This window comes from Acinonyx jubatus, chromosome B1 (assembly GCF_027475565.1).
Source record: "Acinonyx jubatus isolate Ajub_Pintada_27869175 chromosome B1, VMU_Ajub_asm_v1.0, whole genome shotgun sequence".
NCBI classification, from domain to species: domain Eukaryota; kingdom Metazoa; phylum Chordata; class Mammalia; order Carnivora; family Felidae; genus Acinonyx; species Acinonyx jubatus.
Window position 1 is genome coordinate 129591795 of NC_069382.1, and position 18405 is coordinate 129610199.

At 39.4% G+C, this 18405-nt stretch overlaps 3 protein-coding genes across 3 annotated transcripts in view; 2 read left to right on the top strand and 1 right to left on the bottom strand.

Moving 5' to 3' along the window:
* The first annotated feature begins 6029 nt into the window (after window positions 1–6029).
* Window positions 6030–7858, top strand: PYURF (PIGY upstream open reading frame). Its single transcript, XM_015073637.3, has 2 exons — window positions 6030–6329; window positions 7717–7858. Exons 1-2 carry the CDS (start codon window positions 6124–6126, stop codon window positions 7856–7858), a joined length of 348 nt encoding a protein of 115 aa, XP_014929123.2. The 5' UTR covers window positions 6030–6123.
* Window positions 7859–7951: 93 nt separating this feature from the next.
* PIGY (phosphatidylinositol glycan anchor biosynthesis class Y) lies at window positions 7952–8749 on the top strand. Its single transcript, XM_015073638.3, has one exon. The coding sequence runs from the start codon at window positions 7952–7954 to the stop codon at window positions 8165–8167; it is 216 nt and encodes a 71-aa protein (XP_014929124.1). The 3' UTR covers window positions 8168–8749.
* A 6920-nt stretch (window positions 8750–15669) lies between these two features.
* The window catches only part of HERC5 (HECT and RLD domain containing E3 ubiquitin protein ligase 5), a 45994-nt gene continuing 43258 nt past the window's right edge, over window positions 15670–18405 (bottom strand). The window contains exons 21-23 of the mRNA XM_027060637.2: window positions 17207–17390; window positions 17018–17120; window positions 15670–15949 (exon numbers count right to left, since the gene is read on the bottom strand). Coding sequence (XP_026916438.1) covers window positions 15744–15949; window positions 17018–17120; window positions 17207–17390 — 493 coding nt within the window. The 3' untranslated portion in view covers window positions 15670–15743. The remainder of the gene's footprint in view (window positions 15950–17017; window positions 17121–17206; window positions 17391–18405) is intronic.

Genomic DNA, 18405 nt, shown 5'->3' on the forward strand with positions numbered 1-18405 from the left:
TTGCAGGCACCACTTTAGTAAAATGTATAGAATGAGCATCACAAGTGATGCTTCTTAGTATGAAGAACTGAAAAGGACATAATATCACTCTTTGGTATTCCTGGCAAAAATGTATAACCTGAATCTAATCATGAGGAAATATCACACAATTCAAGTCAAGGAATGGGCTTGCTGACAAGTAACTGGCCTGTATGCTTCAATATGTCAAGATCATGGAAGACAAAAAAACAAAAACTATCTCATACTAAAAGAGACAAATAAGATATGGGAAACAAATATAATGGTTGATGGTGGATTGGATCCTGGACCAGAAATGTTTTTTTTCTTTTGCTATAAAAAGTACATTAATGGGGCGCCTGGGTGGCGCAGTCGGTTGGGCGTCCGACTTCAGCCAGGTCACGATCTCGTGGTCCGGGAGTTCGAGCCCCGCGTCAGGCTCTGGGCTGATGGCTCAGAGCCTGGAGCCTGTTTCCGATTCTGTGTCTCCCTCTCTCTCTGCCCCTCCCCCGTTCATGCTCTGTCTCTCTCTGTCCCAAAAATAAATAAACGTTGGAAAAAAAAAAAAAGTACATTAATGGGACAACTGGTAAAGTTTTAATCTGTAGATTTTATAATAACATTGTATAAATATTAATTTCCTGATTTAGATCATTGTATCATGGTAATGTAAGAAAATGTTTTCTGTTAAGTTTTGGAGTGGTTAAACCTCATTTCTGCAAGTTACTCTCAAATAGCTTTCTAAAAACTAGCTATAGAGTTGTTAACTTAGGGAATCTCAATGAGAGTATATAAGAATTATTTGTTTTACTTTTGTAACTTTTATGTACATTAAAAAAAATTTTTTTTTAATGTTTATTTATTTTTGAGAGGGAGAGACAGAGTGTGAGCAGGGGAGGGGCAGAGAGAGGAGACACAGAATCCAAAGCAGGCTCCAGGCTCTGAGCTGTCAGCACAGAACCTGACATGGGGCTCAAACTCATGAACTGTGAGATCACGAGCTACGCCAAAGTCAGATGCTTAAACAACTGAGCTACCCAGGTGCCCCACTTTTATGTAAATTTTAAAAATACATAAACTCAAACAAAAAAATAATTTAGAAGACGGATCTAATACAATACTCCTTCTAGTACCTCTGCCCTAACTTATGTTGCTCAAAATTATAGCCAGTCTGGAAAAATAGTTTATGTGTTTAAAATTTCTCTACACTGAAAAAGAAATTTGTTGTGCTATTCTTTTCACTGGTAGCTATGTTCCTGGCATGTTTTATAATTGCATAATAATTTTTTTCTGCTGACAAGAGGAACAATGAAACATCTGGTACTGACATACTACATTCATTTTATAGGCATTTTTAAAAACCTACTATGGGCCAGTCATTGTGCTAGATGCAGATATAAAGAAATAAAGCATACATGGTATGTGACCCAAAGAATCTGACATATAAATGAATAATGGCGATGAAGCAGTACAGGCATTATGTGTGTCTGTGTGTAGTGTATCATTGTACATGATGGATGGGTTGGCTAATACCTAGGGTACAGGGAAAAGGAAGAAATTAGAAAAATCTTCATAAAAGAGGCAGTGTTAAAACTGGGTCTTAAAGACAAGTAAGTGCTTTAGGTGGACAAAAGGAGAAAAAGATATTCAGGGCAGGTGTAATGGCATGAGCAAAGGACATGGAGCTATAGAACAGCCTAGGCTATTAGTGGAACAGAAAATGATTCAGAATGGCTGAATCCAAGATGGGAAGTGGCCACAGTGAGAAAAGCTGCTAGAGAGGCAGAGGTTAGTTTTTTGAGGGACTCATAAGCCACTGTGCTAAGAACCTTCACACAATCCCATGGAAATAGGTTGGGAGTTCTTGGCCATTTGTCTACACTTGTGAATATCTAACTTGTTAAACTATCACATACAAAGCAAGGTACATTGAAGTAGGTCACTCCATTCCCATAAGAAGGTTGTGTTCATTATAACAAGGGAATGAAAGAGTCTGGAATGTTCTGCCATTTTTGTATCTTACATTATGCCATGAGAAATATTTGCATTCTTTCTACCTTGTAATATCACTGTATGAGATTGGAGGAGACTTGACATTCAATGTGCCAAATGAGAACATTCAAATTGTAATTGAATGTTATCACTGTCAACTATCTTGCAGTCACTCCAGGAAGAGAAACAGTGGCTCAATTAGGACCACAATGCTTTATCTTGGGTGCATTTATCTTTTTTGTGTGCCTCTCATAGATTAGGGTTACATGGGGTCAAAAATCTCTGCTCACATCTTTGAAAGTGTTCAGCAACAAAGGAGAGAAACCCTGCAAACAGAAGGTGAAAGAATGTGTGGAGGAAATAGATATCAGTTACTTTAGATTATCTTGAGTAAAAATAAAAGATCTTTGATGAAAAGATACTTTGGATTTATATGTGTCTCAGGATTCTGATCTTTTATTTATTCTGGTATAATAAACATATAAAGAGAATGAAAGACAAGTTGCAGACTAGGAAAAATATTTCAAAAGACATACCTGACAAAGGACAAATGTTCAAAGAACTCCTAAAGCTCAATGGTAAGAAAATGAACAATCCAATTTATTCTTTAAGTAGGCTCCACACTGGGCCCAATGCGGAGCTTGAACTCACAACTCTGAGATCAAGTCCTGAGCTGAGATCAAGAGTCTGCATTAACTGAATATGAATGAATAATCCAATTTAAAAAATGTACAAAAGATCTGAATAGACACCTCACCAAAGATAATATACAGGTAGAAAATAAACATAGGAAAAGATGTTCAACTCCATACATCCCCAGGGACTTGCAAGTTAAAATAAGGAGACAGCCACTGCATACCTACTAGAATGGTGAAAATCCAAAAGGCAGACAATACCAAATGCTGGCAACGATGCAGAACAACAGAAACTCTTAGGCATTACTGTTGGAAATGCAAAATGGTACAGTCACTTTGGAAGACAGTTTGGCAGTTTCTTACAAAACTAAATACACTCTTACCATATGATCTGAAATCACAGTCCTTGGTGTTTACCCAAATGCGTTAAAAATGTATGTCCACATAAAAACCTGCATATGAATGTTTATAGCAGCTTTTTCCATAGTTGCCAAAATTGAGAAGCAACCAAGATGTCATTTAATTAGTAAATGGATTAATAAATGATGGTATATCCAGAAAACAAAATATTATTCAATAGTTAAAAGAAATTAGCTATCAAATCATGAAAAGACACAGAGAAACCTTAAATGTATATTGCTAAGTTAAAGAAGCCAATCTGAAAAGCCTACCTACTGTATGATTCCAACTATATAACATTCAGGAAAAGGCAAAACTATAGCAGCAGTAAAAATTTCTGTGGTTTCCAGGGGTTAGGGGAGAGGAAGGGATGAGCAAGTAAAGCACAGGGGATTTCTAGGGCAGTGAAATTATTCTGTATGATACTATAATGGTGGATACATGTCATTACACATTTGTCCCATCCCATGGAACACCAACCAGATGGTAGGTTGTGGGACTTCTCAGCCTCCATAACCATATGAGCTGATTCCTCATAATAAATACATCTATTACCCTTGTAATCACAGAAAGAAAAATACAAGCAGGAATAAATAGTAGTTCAACTACTGGATGATGCCATCTAGTGGAAAATGGATTTTAACTTTCCCTGGATCAGACTCCCAAATTTCAATGCCCCTCAAATTTGGTATTTATGGGAATTTATTTAAATATATATTCTAGACTCTAATCTGCCCGAAGATTATTAACTCACTTAATATATATGATAGCCAAAGAGCTGTGTGTCAGTATTATCCATATTGGAAAAGATAAAAATTCTATGTCAGTTAAAATTAAGGTGCCCAGTGATACATTGTGCTTTCCCTTTTTCACCAGATTTTCACCAACTTCACCACAACAAGTCATTTTGCGGCCGCTGGCATTTTTAAATGTACAGTGTGCACCAGCCCCTGTGCTAACTGCTTCACTTGTATTATTTTATTTCATCTTCCCAACAACTCTAGTAAGGTGGGTACTATTATTATACTACCTTAGAGATGAGAAGATTAGGGCAAAGAGTTTAAGTAACCTCTCCAAGATCACACAGCTCTACACTAGCTGAACCCAGGACCCATCACATAATTACACATGTGCACAGTGCTCTGTGATGGGAAAGATGATAGTCATGCCAACAGTAAAAAAGGACTAATGACTTTACAATTCTATATTGCCATCTACATTGAGCTTAGTATATATACTTCATGCAGAAATGAGTTATACTCCTTAATTACTAAGGGCTATTTAAGGACATTGTATAAATTAATATTTACATGGTTTGGACTAATACATTACACACTCAGATGTTCCTAAATATTGATCGTTGATTTTTGGTGTTACAAATTTGAAGTAAATGAAAGTAAACTGACCTGCTTTGAACCTTCTGTGTGGAGGCAAACTGAAACTAATTTATTTATAACTGGTTAGAAAACCCAGGTGATAGCAATCAGTCAGCCAGTCAGGCCAAACTGAGGGTAATGAAACTGGTCTCAAATAAAGTTGCCTGCCTCTGCCCCACAAGGGCTAAGACCCCAGGGCTGCCCAGCCTGCTTGGGTCCACTCAGTGCTGGCAGAAGTCAAGGCTTGCTTCCTCACAGCTTGATGAAATATAGTTAAAATATATCTTTCTTATAGTCCACTCCTTCTGTAGGGCCCAGAGTATCAACTAACTACAACTGAAATATTAATTCCTGCTACTGCCTTAGTAGGAAATACTGTGAAAGCAAACATAGGAACTTTACAATGGTCCCTCTTGAGGCTACCTCCCTGAAAACTGCTTGATGCTGAAGTCTTCTGAGCATTAGCGAACAAACAGCATCAAATAATGTAGTGGATTTTTAAAAATAGAGTAAATAAACAGTATAAAAATTTCTCAATTCATTTTCACACTGCTGAGTGGAAGGGAAATTTGCAAATATAATCTTGTATTTGTATCGGTGTACACCCCTCCCTCTCCTACCTCCCAAGACCTCAAAGTGTAAAATGATAAAATTCAATGATACAAAAAAGGTTCAAGTCAATATGCAGCAAAACAAAAGGAAAAATTTTTTGACTAACAAAAGAATCTTCTAGCATACAGAACTGGAAAGAACAGAGGAAATAAAATTAACAGATACCATTAATTAAGCATTAAGTTATCTCACTTTTCTAAATGTTCTTTGCATGCATTATCCTATTTTAGTCCCCAGGAGGAGATTTCATGAGGTAGGTGCCATTATCTTAAGATAAAGAAACTGAGTAGTTAAGTCATTTGCTGGAGTCACACAGCTAGTAAACTATGGACCAGAAACCAAGCTCCCAGGGCCCAGAGCCCAAATCTACTACACTGTAAAAAGATCAAACCTGTTATCACTTCCTTAGGGCAAACTTGGGGTTGAAAAATCCATTGAATGGATCTCCCATTCAACCAACGGACATCCGCCTGATGACACTGTTTAGACTCCTTGCTGACTCCAAGCTCATTTATAGAAGTTAACTGGTTGTGCCTTATTATGCAGTTGAACAGTGAGTCCCACAGGGTAAGAATCTTGGATTAAGAGGCCTATGGGATTCTTTTCGGGTTCTAAACTTTTAATTTAATAAGACAAGAAAAAATAAAAGACAAACAAGGTCACACGGGCTATGGTAAAGATTTACATAAAACAAACCAATGCTTTAACATACCCAATATGACTGTGTTTGAAACCTCCTTTTGGAGATTACCACGTAAGGCCAAGTTTAACACTGTGTGACTTCTGAGGTCAGGCCACTGGCTGCCTGGAACCCCTTGTTTGAAAACTCAACTCACCCAATTTAAGCATTGGTTTTGTTTATAATTTGTAAATCCGGTGGAACAGTCACTAGAGTCCTCCGGCTACCAGCTGCCGGCCGTGCTCAGAACTACCGAACGGTGCGGCGGAAAAAGCGGTCGGATCGGGAGCGACCTCGGAACCAAAGCGCTGGCTCCTTTCGGCCCCGGGACTGCATTTCTACAGCACCAGGGGCGGAGTCTGGCAGGTGAGGGGCTCGCCGCGGAGATCGCTGACGCGGCCCGGGCTGCGGTGTGGTCGCTGGTTGCCAGAACATGCTGAGCGGAGCGCGCGCCTGGCTCCTCGCCTTATCGCTGCGGGGCACATGCACGCTGCCGTCCGCGGTCGCCCGTAGGTGCCTTCACGCGTCGGGGTCGTGGCGGTCCGCAGACAAGAGCGAGAAGACGGGGAACGCGCCCCGCGTCTTCGACCCGGCCCTGCTCGAGTTCCTGGTGTGCCCACTCTCCAAGAAGCCGCTCAGGTGAGATTCGGTGGCTGCGAGTTTCCTTTCGCGCCCTCCGGTGGCGGGGACCGGGTGGGATGGCCGCGTGACCGTTCACAGCCACTGGGGCGCCCTTCAGGTCAGTCCGAGTATTTCCTGCTGCCATTTTCTGGATCCTGGCCGGCTCAGCTATCGCGCACCTCCCACCGAGGCGGGAAGGGCGGGGGGAGGCCGGAGGGGAGTCGAGTCCTAGGCCGCCCAAATCAAACCGCAGATCCACAGTGATGGATCGCAGCGTTTACTGGTTTCGCAATCGAATCGCCAGGGCACCTTTTTTAACTGCAGATTCCCGGGCATCACCCCTGGCCTACCCAGCTGGGCGGTCTGGGGGCTGGACCAGCAAGGTGTTTTCTTAAAAGGACCCTAACGGATTCTAATGTATCGCCAGGTTTTTGAGCTGTTGGGAGTCATGACCGGTCCAAGGCATTCAGATTTTTAAAACAAGATGATGAAAAATACTGTAGTAGCCTCCAGATTCTTGTGAAAATGTTCAGCTGATGCGTGACGATTGTAAACGTTTAAGCTGTGTATGCTGCCTCTTTGGGTCTTAGTTCTGGACAAGCTGGGTTTTGGAAAGGCTTTAACCTTTAAGGAAAACAGCTCTACAGTTCCAGGCTACTAAAACTGAACACTGACAACACTAGTATTGCAAACTGAATATACTAAACACCAAGATGTTATCAGTGGTTATCTTTGGGTGGTAGATTGCTAGCCATTTTTTAATTCTCATTCTTCTTGCATTTTTATTTCTAGATTTTTTTCCATAATGTACTCATTCATTTTCTTATACCTTGAAATAACCATTCGAACTACCTTTTCGTTGTGTAACTAGCACACTGCAGACCCATTGCTTTCCAGACTTTCCTCTTTCTGTGCTTTCATGTTCCTCAAACTTTTATTTTGTATATCTTGATTTTTCAGTGGTTTCCTTCTAATGGATCAGTAGGGTTGCTCTGTTAAGCATGCATGCATTCTAAAACGGGGAAATTGAATTTTTCTGTAGTGACTGTTTAATAGTAAATTAACTGGGATGGTTTTGGGGTTGACCAGAGTAAGGAAGGAATGTTTGGATGAAAAGGGGAGATCTTTTTGACTGGATTTAAAGAATGCATATTCAGGTATAGCTTGAGAATAAAGTGAAAAATAAAATATGAGAGAAACTGACTAAAATGAAAATAGAGATTCATTTTCTAAGAGAAATGTTTCAATTGGCTAATACTGCTTTTAGAATTAAAAGCAGTTTAATTCTGATTTTTTTTGGAATTAAATCTGTCAAGAATTGGATAAATGGTGCTTGTTGAAAAGCAAGCTCTTTCAAGCATTTTATTTTCCACAATTCATTCTGTTTTCCTTTTGCCCCCCTCAGATTTGAAGCATCGACAAATGAATTGATCAATGAAGAATTGGGAATAGCCTATCCAATTACTGATGGGATTCCTAATATGATACCACAGGCAGCTAGGATGACACATCAAAATAAGAAGCAAGAAGAAATGGAGCAGCACTAGATGATAATTAAAAACAACACACACAACTAAATTTTCTTAATACCACTTACCTTTTAAAAAGTCAGACTGGCAGGTAATAAGTGGGGGAGAATAATGTTTCTGTCTCTTCCTACGTTGACTGTCCTTATTCCACTGGTCTCTTTAGCAGGACTGTTCTACTCAGCCTCTGTGGAAGAAAACTTCCCACGGGACTGCACTAGCACAGCAAGCCTGTGCTTTTACAGTCTGCTCCTGCCCATTACCATACCAGTTTATGTGTTCTTCCACCTTTGGACTTGGATGGGTATTAAACTCTTCAGGCATAATTAATACAACCAGAGCTAAGATAGTAGATATATTAATGATAGGTCTTGAGTGTGTATTTCTAAAACTTAACTACATGGAAATACTGGAAACCCACTTAATTTGCAGGAAAGGTGCTTTGCCTTGCTTCTCTCAGGTTTAGGACTATGGGAGGCTTAAGCTGCAGAAGTTTCTTTTATTGTACTTTTGTTCTACCCTTGTTTTTTTTGAAAATTTTTATTTATAACTATTGTATCAGAAGAAATATTTCAACAGTTTCTTGTTGGAAATTAACAATCCCAACCATCACCTGATGACTTTATTTCTTACCCCATTCATCTAAAAGTTAATTAAAATTTTATATGTCTATTTTAGATTTAAAGTATTTGGTAGAGTCACGTGTAAAAGATGACTGAAATAATTCCAAAGCAGCTATGCTGAAGTTGTTGTAGAGAAACACATTTGAGCTCATGTGACAGAAAACTACAATAAAATGGAAATTTCATGTACTTGCAAACATTCTGAGTTTGTAAAGTTACCTTTGTTTCTTTGGCATCAAATGCTTACATGAGGAATAATAAAATAAGATACACTTTTCCATTTAAAAAAGTGCAGTTTTTTGTTTGATCATAAGAGTGTGGCTCTAAGAGAGGAAAAATATAAAAATATTCTAAACTTTAAAATATAGTCAGTGTTTAGATAGGCACTTAATACCCCACATAGAATACTATTCCAGGAAAATATAGATCTTTGGAGATAGAGGTAGGGGTGGAAGACTTAGAAATAGATTTTGTGTCCTGTTGGGCTGAGGGCTATGTTTTGAACCACTTTCAGTTTATTTTCCTGCCTTAGGAGATCAGTTTAGCACTGCATTAGTTCAGTGTATTCTGTAGTACAAATCATGTTTTTAAAATCACCTATGGTACTCAACAACTAAAGAGCAGGACCTGCATAGACATTTTTCCAAAGAAGACTTACAGATGGACAACAGACACACGAAAAAATGCTCAACATCACTAATAGTCGAAGAAATGAAAATTCAAACCACAACGGGATACCACCTGACAGCTGTCAGAATGGCTAAAATAACAATAGAAGAAATAACAAGTGTTGGCAAAGATGTGTAGAAAAAGGAACACTTGTGCACTGTTGGTGGGAGTATAGATTGGTGCAGTCACTATGAAAAACAGTATAGAGGTTCCTCAAAAAGTTGTATGGTCCAGTAATTCCAGTACTGGGTATTTACCCAAAGAAAAACACTTATTTGAAAGAATATATGCACCCCAATTTATTGCAGCATTATTTACAATACCAAGATCTGGAAGCAGTGTAAGTTCAATGGATGAGATGTGGCATATATATGGGGCCAGAGGGAAGAGAGGCTTAGAAGACAAGTTGATCAAAGTAAAGCAATTTTAGTTTTAGGGTGACCCTTAACCTAAAAGCAGGACATAAAAAGTCACAAGATCCAACTGGAAGACCACAAAACACCACTCCTGATGGTAATCAAAGCTACAAAGATGGTCTTCCTTAAAATTGCTTCCTTGTGGGTTATCCTACAACTCTTAAGACAATGGAAAAATGAACTGCTCAATGTGAATAAGAAACCCAGTTAAAGAGTAATCCCTTCCCTATAAATGGTTAGTTAATGAAACAAAACTTCTAAAACCCTTAGAGGCAAAAGGGGATCCTCTTCCTCTCCTGGGAGGAGACTGCTACTTTGTCTATGAAGTAGCTCCTTTCTTATATATTTAATCTTTGTTCCGTTGTCTAAATGGCTTGCTCTTGAAATCTTTCTCACACAAAGCCAAGAACCCTCTTAGTGAGGGGCCTGAGGTCCTCTTTCTTGGGTCCTCAGCCTGACTGGCATCACAAATACAATGGAATATTATTCATGTAAAATAGAATGAGTTCTTGCCAGTTGTAACAGCATAGATGGACCTTGAGGGTATTCTGCTAAGTGAAGTAAGTCAAAGGCAAATACCATATGATGCCATTTACATGTGGAATCCGAAAATCAAAAAGCAGAAATAGACATACAGAGAACAAACTGATGGTTGCCAAAGGGGAGTGGTGGGGGGAATGGGCAAAATAGATGGAGAGTGGGAGGTACAGGCCTCCATGTATGGAATAGGTCATGAGAATAAAAGGTATAGCATAAGGAATATAGTCAACAATGGTATTGTAATAGTATAGCGACTGATGGTAGCTATATTTGTTGTGACCTTAGCATAATGTAGAGAGCTGTCCAGTCACTAAGTATACACCTGAAACCAATGTAACATTGTGTGCCAACAATACTTAAAAAATTAAAATTAGGGGCACCTGGGTGGCTCAGTCGGTTAAGCGTCTGGCTTCAGCTCGGGTCGTGATGGTTTGTGGGTTCGAGCCCCGCATCGGGTTCTGTGCTGACAGCTCGGAGCCTGCAGCCTGCTTCGGATTCTGTGTCTCCCTCTCTCTCTGCCCCTCCCCTGCTCATGCTCTGTCTCTCTGTCTCTCAAAAATAAATATTTAAAAAAAAAAATCTTAAAAAAAAATTAAATCACCATACAGCAATATACAAATAACCTGGAAGATTATAGAAGTTCCAGTTATTTCTGATCAAGAGTTCTTGTTCTTTTTAATTAGCCCTAAATCTTACTGTTGTCAATGTAAATGGAACAATTTTACTGATAAAGCAAGCACTATACTCTGAAAAGTCAACTTCAGCTTTTGCAAGTTAAGCATTTTATAATTTTTGAGGAAACTGATAAACATACCCTGGGGGAGTTCAGTATTAACTCCATTCTTTCGCTAATAGAATTTCTTTGGCAACCACTTGTATAGTACAAACTATACACTAGGTACAGCTCTAAGTATATGTAATCTTTTATAATCTAAGAGGTAAGGTGAGTAATACTGGCACCATTCTACAGATGTGGAAACTGAAGCAGAGAGATTGACGTGATTTGCCCAAGGTAACAGCAATAACTGAACCAAAGTTGAACCCTCTGCCACTGTGGCTTCAGATACACAGTATCTACTTTAAAATAAAATCCTTTCTATTTGTAAGAAAAATACAATTAGGAATCAAAATGCTTGGATTCAAATTCTTACTCAAGCCTTTGCCTTTCTTGTTTCCTAAAGCACCATATATTTTATCTCTATTTTAGCACTTGAACTTGTAATTGCCTGTTTTGTGTCTCCTGTCTAGACAGTAACTGTTCAACATTTTAAATTTAATGCTTAGCACAGAATATGCATGCACTTCCTGAAAGACTGAAAACATGGTTCTGACAAGCTTTATAATTTTAGGCAAGTTACTTGTCTCTGAACTTCATCTGTAGGGCTAGAAATCCTTCCCCTGCTTTCATAAAATTTGCTAGGAACAAACCAAACTTTACACATGAAAGCCCTTTGTGAAACAACCCTAACTGGTGAACAACACAACCAGGCAAAGTCTCTGGAAATTGTCCCAAGGGCATTCAGCCTAATGAGGAAACATACAAGAAAATCTCATTAACTGCTGCCAGCACATTGAAGTTTGTGGCATTTGAACCACCACTCACATCTTCCTCCTCTCAGCTCAGAGTGATGGCCACTCCAGGAGGGCTCCACCAAGATAAGAACCTCTCTTCCCCCCAAAACTCCTGGTTGAGTGTTAAGGCATCTTCCCAGGAGGTGCAGGCCATCAGCTGAGTAAAGGTAATTATGTAACTATAAAAGACAGTGTAATGTAGATTTCCTCTTTCTGCTTAACTGATTTGCAGAGCAATTATAGAAAACAATATGTATAGATTGTATATTGGGGTCTGTCATATTTGCTATTAGCACAAAGGAAGTAGCTGGGAACAAAGCTGAACTGGAGTACAGAAATGACACCAGATGGTAACTTGAATTCACAGGAACTAATGAAAAGAACCAGAGAAAATAAAAAAGGTTAATATACTTAATTCTACAAATATATCCTTGTTCTTTCTTCTCTGTTCCTTTTAAGAGGCATTAAATTATGTAAAGTAATAATTATAACCAAGTATTGTTGTTTGTAACATGCAGACCTACTATGCATGACAATAGTCCAAAAAGGGAGAAAAAAGGAAGAGCTACCTACCTGTAATGTTTTTGTATTTCACTAGCACTCTTACCAACAGATCTGCATACATGTCAATTACATCTCAATAAAAAAAAATACCATAGGAAACAAAAACAAAAACATCTGCTGCAGATTTTAAGTATTTCTCAGGCCCTCAAACACTGCAGGTGAGAATATAAAATGATGCAGCTTCTCTGGAAAACAGTTGACAGTCCCTCAGAAAATTAAACACAGAGTTACCACACGACCCAACAGTTCCACTCCTAGGTGTCTGTCTACTCAAAGGAAAGGAAAACATGGCCACACAAACTTTAGCACAAATGTTCATAGCATCATTCAGAATAGCCAAAAAGTGGAAAACAACACAAATGTCCATCGATTGATGAATGGATAAATAAAATACGGTACAATCAAGTATTAATTTGGCAATAAATAGGAATGAAGTACAAATACATGCCACATGCAACATGAACTGTGAAAACATGCTAAGTGAAAGAAGCCAGTTATTAATAAACCGTATACTGTTTGATTTCATTTATATGAAATGTCCATAATAGACAAATCTATAGAAACAGAAAGTAGGGGGTGCCTGGGCAGCTCAGTTGGTTAAGCGTCTGACTTCGGCTCAGGTCATGATCTCACGGTTCGTGAGTTCGAGCCCCGCGTCAGGCTCTGTGCTGACAGCTCAGAGCCTGGAGCCTGCTTCGGATTCTGTGTCTCCCTCTCTCTCTCTGCTCCTCTTCCACTCATGCTCTGTCTCTCTCTCTGTCTCTCAAAAACAAACGTTAAAAAAAATTAAAAACAAAAAACCAGAAAGTAGATTAGTGGTTGCATATGGCTGGGGACATTGTGAAGTTATGGCTCTTGGGTATGGAGTTTCTCTTTGGGAAGATGAAAATTCTCCAAAGTTGATTGTGGCAATGGTTGCACAATTCCATTAATATACTAAATCCATTCAGTTGTACACACAGCTGAACTAAATGCTATGTTCATTAAATATCAATAAAGCTTTACCAAATTAAAAAAAGAAAAAAGTAATATGTATATGTCCAGCATAAGGCTAGCAGTTCCAAGTCACTTGCTGGAGGTGAAATGCTGGTAGAGGCATGGCCAAAAGTGGAAGGTAGGTCTGAAGCCTTCTAAATTTTGTCCACGATGTTGTGCTACTTCTAGTGACCCTCTCAGATACCCTTCCTTAGGCAATCTCCAACACTTTTTAGTATTCCTCTCTAGCAAATCATCCTGGCCTCCTATCTCTTATGGCGACTCTTGTTCACTAGCTTCCCATAACATAGCTCATGCCACGTGGTGTTGACCCCACCACCTCCAACTCTTAAGACCACCACAAGAAATACTCTTATTCTTTCACCAACTGGGACTCTTCCTCACTCCTCAGTAATTCGTTGACTTCACAATGACAGGGGATCTCACCTCCTTGGAGCCCCTTAACAAGATTATCTTCCTTGGTGTCATCTGCATCACTGGCAAGGACCATCTTTACCCATCTTGTGAATAAGATCCTTCCCATCAGCTTCCTAAGTGTGAGTTTTCCACTCTGAGAGAACAAAAAGATTTGCCATGACCTACTCTGCCTCTTCATTTTCTTCCAATCCTGCACAGTGAAGCCTCCCTGAACTTGACTCCAGATCTGTAAGATGAAAAAGAGATCTACTTCCAGACTTGGTGGTTGTTTTAAGGGAGGTAGAAAATATGAAATTACCTAGCACCTCAAACACTGTGGCAAGATTCTCACTACTGTGTGTAGTTGTGGGGAGACAGGCCTGTCTCCTTTTGCCAGTTTCCCCCCTTAGTAAAATGCTCCATTTGCAGGCAATTGCGATCTGCATATGCCACTAGATGGCATTTTCAGCTAACTCATATGGGGGACCAATGGCAACTAAGCACTGGGAAGGAACCAGAATGAGTATTGCACCTAGAAAGAGGATTGCACTTGTGAAATGCTGAGCTAGGAAGCCATATTCTATATTTATTAGGGTGGCATCTACTAGGTAGCCATAATAGAGTAAGTGAATCCTGAGAAACAAGTGGGAAGAACCCAGAGTTGGAGGAGAGGAGGTGAGGAAGAGTGGGGGATGGGGGTGGGATGAGAAGTTTCCAGGCAGAAGAAAATGCTTGAATAAAAACAGGAGAGACTGGCCTTCTCAGCAAACTGAATAGTTACAAATAACTGGAATGAAGTATACTATGTATGCAGGGCGATGACAGGAGCCAAGGCCAATGGTGGGAGCCAAGGCTGGGGCGGGAGCCAGGCAGGTCAGGAAGGACTTGGGAGCTATATAGTAACAACTTTAAGGAAATTTGACTTTACTGTCAGATTTTCAAATCATTTTGATTTGTACAGTTCTATCACACTCTGGCTCTTCTTCCCAGAAAAAGAAAGAAAGCACAATTACAGGGAGTTGGAAGGTTATGGGCCTGTCAGCGGCAAGTGCTCATATTTGCACTAATACAGTAGCCACCAATCCCATGTAGATACCCATCACTTGAAATTTGGGTAGTAGGAGAACTGAATTTTAAATTTTACTTAATTTTAATTAAATAGCTATGTATTGGACAGCACAGCTCAAGTGTTCTTCCCACCACTGCCAATTAAAGTTTTCTCTCTTCAAAATTCTTTGAAGACTAAACTTTACGGCATACATTTACCTTATTAAATAGCACAGATTGGGGGTGTGGTTTCCCAGCCTCACAGAAAGTTCTTTGGGGCACTGTTGATCTAGACACAAGAACTAAAATTGTCAAGACCTGACTGGTTATTGAATGTGTGTTGTGAAGAGGAAGGAGGAGGACTGAAGGCTTCTGCCGGGCAATACTGGAGGTACCACTCGAAGCTGTGCAACACAGGAAAAATGATCATTTTCTTCTAAAACATGAAGTTAAGGAGCCAAGGGACATGCAGGGAGACACAGAAAAATGGCTGTGGTGCTGGAATCTACCAGTTCCTGTAGGTCAGAGAGAGATGTGGGCACCATCAACACACAAGACGTAACCAAAGCCGTGGAGTGTATGGGAGTGTGTGCAGTGACGACATGGGCTTGCACGAGCACTGGAGGTCAGGGGAGTGTAATAAATGCATGTAGAAGGAATGAAAAGCAGCCAAGAAAAAGAAAGTCACAGTCTAGCAGTTCATGACAGTTTTGAGGAGAAAGTAGTCAACGGTTTCAAATGCAATATAGAAGATTTAGGACAGAAATGGGCAATTTTGTTGACATTTTCAACAACAAAGTCATTTGTATCTTTTAATAGAACAGTGGGAGTAGGAGAAGCACCACTTCAGCCAAGACGGGAGAGAAAAACAAAATTCTGTCTTCTTTAATGCACTGTGTTTTAGGGTCACCTTGTTGCAACAGCCTCACCTATATCATTATTAATATGTCTCACATGCAGAACCATAATTCTAAAAGAGCGGCTAAACACAATGAATACTCAACAGGGCTTTTACGTTAATTTGAGTTCTTAATTTTATTTTTGAAACTATTTCCCTGAAGGGGTAAACAAGGTGAGGTAGGATCAGCCAAATCCTCTGCTGTTGTTGATAGCAACTTGAAGCGCTTCTTCTACTCTTTCCATCGTAGAGTATTTAGGAAGGTAGAGGACACTAATACATGTCTGTGCTCTTATGGGATCTTTTTCATTCATATTTTCAGGACAGCAAAATGTTATTTTCATGTTCTTTAAACCTTTTACTTGAATTCTGTCAGTTCCTGTAAGAAACACTAGAAAAAAGAATAATATTGAGTGATCTGCTTTCCAGAGACCAAGGTTTATGGGGAGAAAAAATATATGTATTTATTCGAAAACATTTACTAAGGGCCCATGTGCAGAGTTCTGCATCAGCAACTGATACACTGTCCCTGCCTTCAAGCAGCTCAATAGTCTGGCTGGAAATATAATATTCTTATGCAGAAAAAGACAAAGAGCAAAAGAAAACTAAAAGGGTGGAAGACAGCCAAACAAGGTGCCATGGAATAAAATGCTTCCTGAGGGAAATTGCTGTGTGTGGTTCGAGCAGGGACAGACAATCAGGCTGGGATGACTGGGGAGACTTCAGAGAGCTCGGAATTGAGATGGACCTTTAAGGAGGGGAAGGCTTATAGCAGCAACCAGGAGGTGGGTGAAGGTTCAAGGCAGGGCAAGGAGCTTCAGAGAAAACCTGGAGGAGGGAGAGTACAAAGGGAGCTTAAGAATGTAGAGACCATGGAACTGTTTGGCTGGAACAAAAACTTCTTGTAAGAGGTAAGATTGAAAGTTAGGCTGGGTTTCTGGAGAAGTCTGAGTGCCTTCCAACATACATGTTATCTACAAAAATAAGAACAAAAAGATAAATGTTTCTCAAAAACAAGTATGGAAATTTTGTAAGAAAATTAGAGGGAAAAGTCATTAAGCAAAGTTGTAGAAAAACAACCGAATAAGCATGAAACTGAGATCAAAATGTGGAAGGTGAGGTAAAAAGGCTTGGAGACAATGACATCGTAAAACTTGGTTAATCCCACAAAGCCTGAATAACTGAGTCACAAGTACAGAAAGCAGAAGAAATATCTAACTTGGATGGAGAACTGAAGAAACATTTGAAAGCAACAGGCAGGGTTGAAATCACAGGGAAAAAGTCCCATATTAACATTTATTTTTTTGATGTCAGGACAGCCTGGCCTAGAGAACATCCAACTGGACTAGGAATGGCTCTTATACTAGGATTTGTTGCAAATGGTGCCTATGACAAACAAGGTTTGCTTAGCCCAAAGAAAAGACATGAGATATAGATCTACTCCTGATGTAATACCTACCGAGGAATTTTTTCTTTTCCTCCAAAGTCAATTTGTGTAAAGCCTTCCAAAACATCACTATGGTAGGATGTGAATTGTCGTATCCTTCTTCATAATGTGCATTCTAGAGAAAAAAAAGTGCAAAAAAAGAGTACTCAGGAAATAGGAAAAAGAAATTTAAATTCAAACTTCTAGGCCTTTATGATGTACCTTTTCAAATGTTTCCCAGTCATAATCTGTATTCCCAACTATCACATCCTTCAGTTCTTCCGGATGGAAAAATTCAATGATATCCTTCTCACACACTTTGTAAAATCCTCTTTGGAATTCTTCATAAACTGCCTTCACAGAGATGTTGAAGATGTAATTGACACACTTAGAAACATAGTCTCTCCTTTAATAAAACAAAAAAATGATTTCAGCTTACAGCAATACCCTGAACAAAAGTGGTAGGGGGCGGGGAAAGTGGGAAGGATAAAAATAACTAGAAACCCTCACAATACAGTGCTCACCATGTACATATAGCTATTTTTCATATGTTATCTAATTTAATCTTCAAACACTCTCAGGGCAGATTGTTAGGACATTTTAGTAAAAATACTGACACACTGAAGGTACATATTTGCTCAAGGTCACACAGTTCAGAGAAATGACACAGATTAGAACAGAAAAAGTATGGAAGAATAACACCCAACCTGCTAATGCTTTAGGGGAATGGGCTTAGAAGATGGGGGAAATTTCCTATTTTATTTTATGGTCTTCTGTGCTTTCTGAATTTATGCTAGTGAGTAACTACTATTAGTATTTGTGGTTAAATACAAATAAAGAGGGGGATTTCTGCTTCTAGCTTCAATGGGGTAGCTTATAGCAAATTACTCCCAGTGAGAAGAACTAGAAAAATCCAGATAATACACAAAAACACATCTAGCTCCAGGCTTCCAAATGTGAGTCAAGACTCAAGAGGCCTCTTCATGAAGACAGAAGGGAAGCCCTCTGAAGTGAGTCTCACATTTTTCCCTTTTGGCCATTTGCTAACACAGGCAAAGGGATCAGGCAAAAAGTAGTTAAGAGGCAGAGAACTTTCTTATGTCTATCAATAATACCACGGATAAATGGAGAGTACTCATAAAATATATTATAGAACTGGAAATCTTCTATTTCTTGATCTGTATACTTACGTACTTTTCTGTATGTTCTACTTTAATACAAAGTTCTCTTTTAAAGATAAAGATTAAAAGATTAAAGAAAACTAGGGGTGCCTGGGTGGCTCAGATGGATAAGCATCCGACTTTGGCTCCCATCATGATTACATAGTTCGTGGGTTTGAGTCCCACGTCAGGCTCTGTGCTGACAGCTCAGAGCCTGGATCCTGCTTCCGATTCTGTGTATCCCTTTCTCTCTCTCTCTGC

What these genes read in the sequence shown, in the direction of transcription:
- PIGY (XM_015073638.3), top strand. Translation starts at nt 7,952, where the DNA reads ATGTTTCTGTCTCTTCCTACGTTGACTGTCCTTATTCCACTGGTCTCT.
- PYURF (XM_015073637.3), top strand. Translation starts at nt 6,124, where the DNA reads ATGCTGAGCGGAGCGCGCGCCTGGCTCCTCGCCTTATCGCTGCGGGGC. An exon ending in CTCTCCAAGAAGCCGCTCAG is followed by an intron (nt 6,330 to 7,716) that starts GTGAGATTCGGT and finishes TGCCCCCCTCAG; the next exon opens with ATTTGAAGCATCGACAAATG.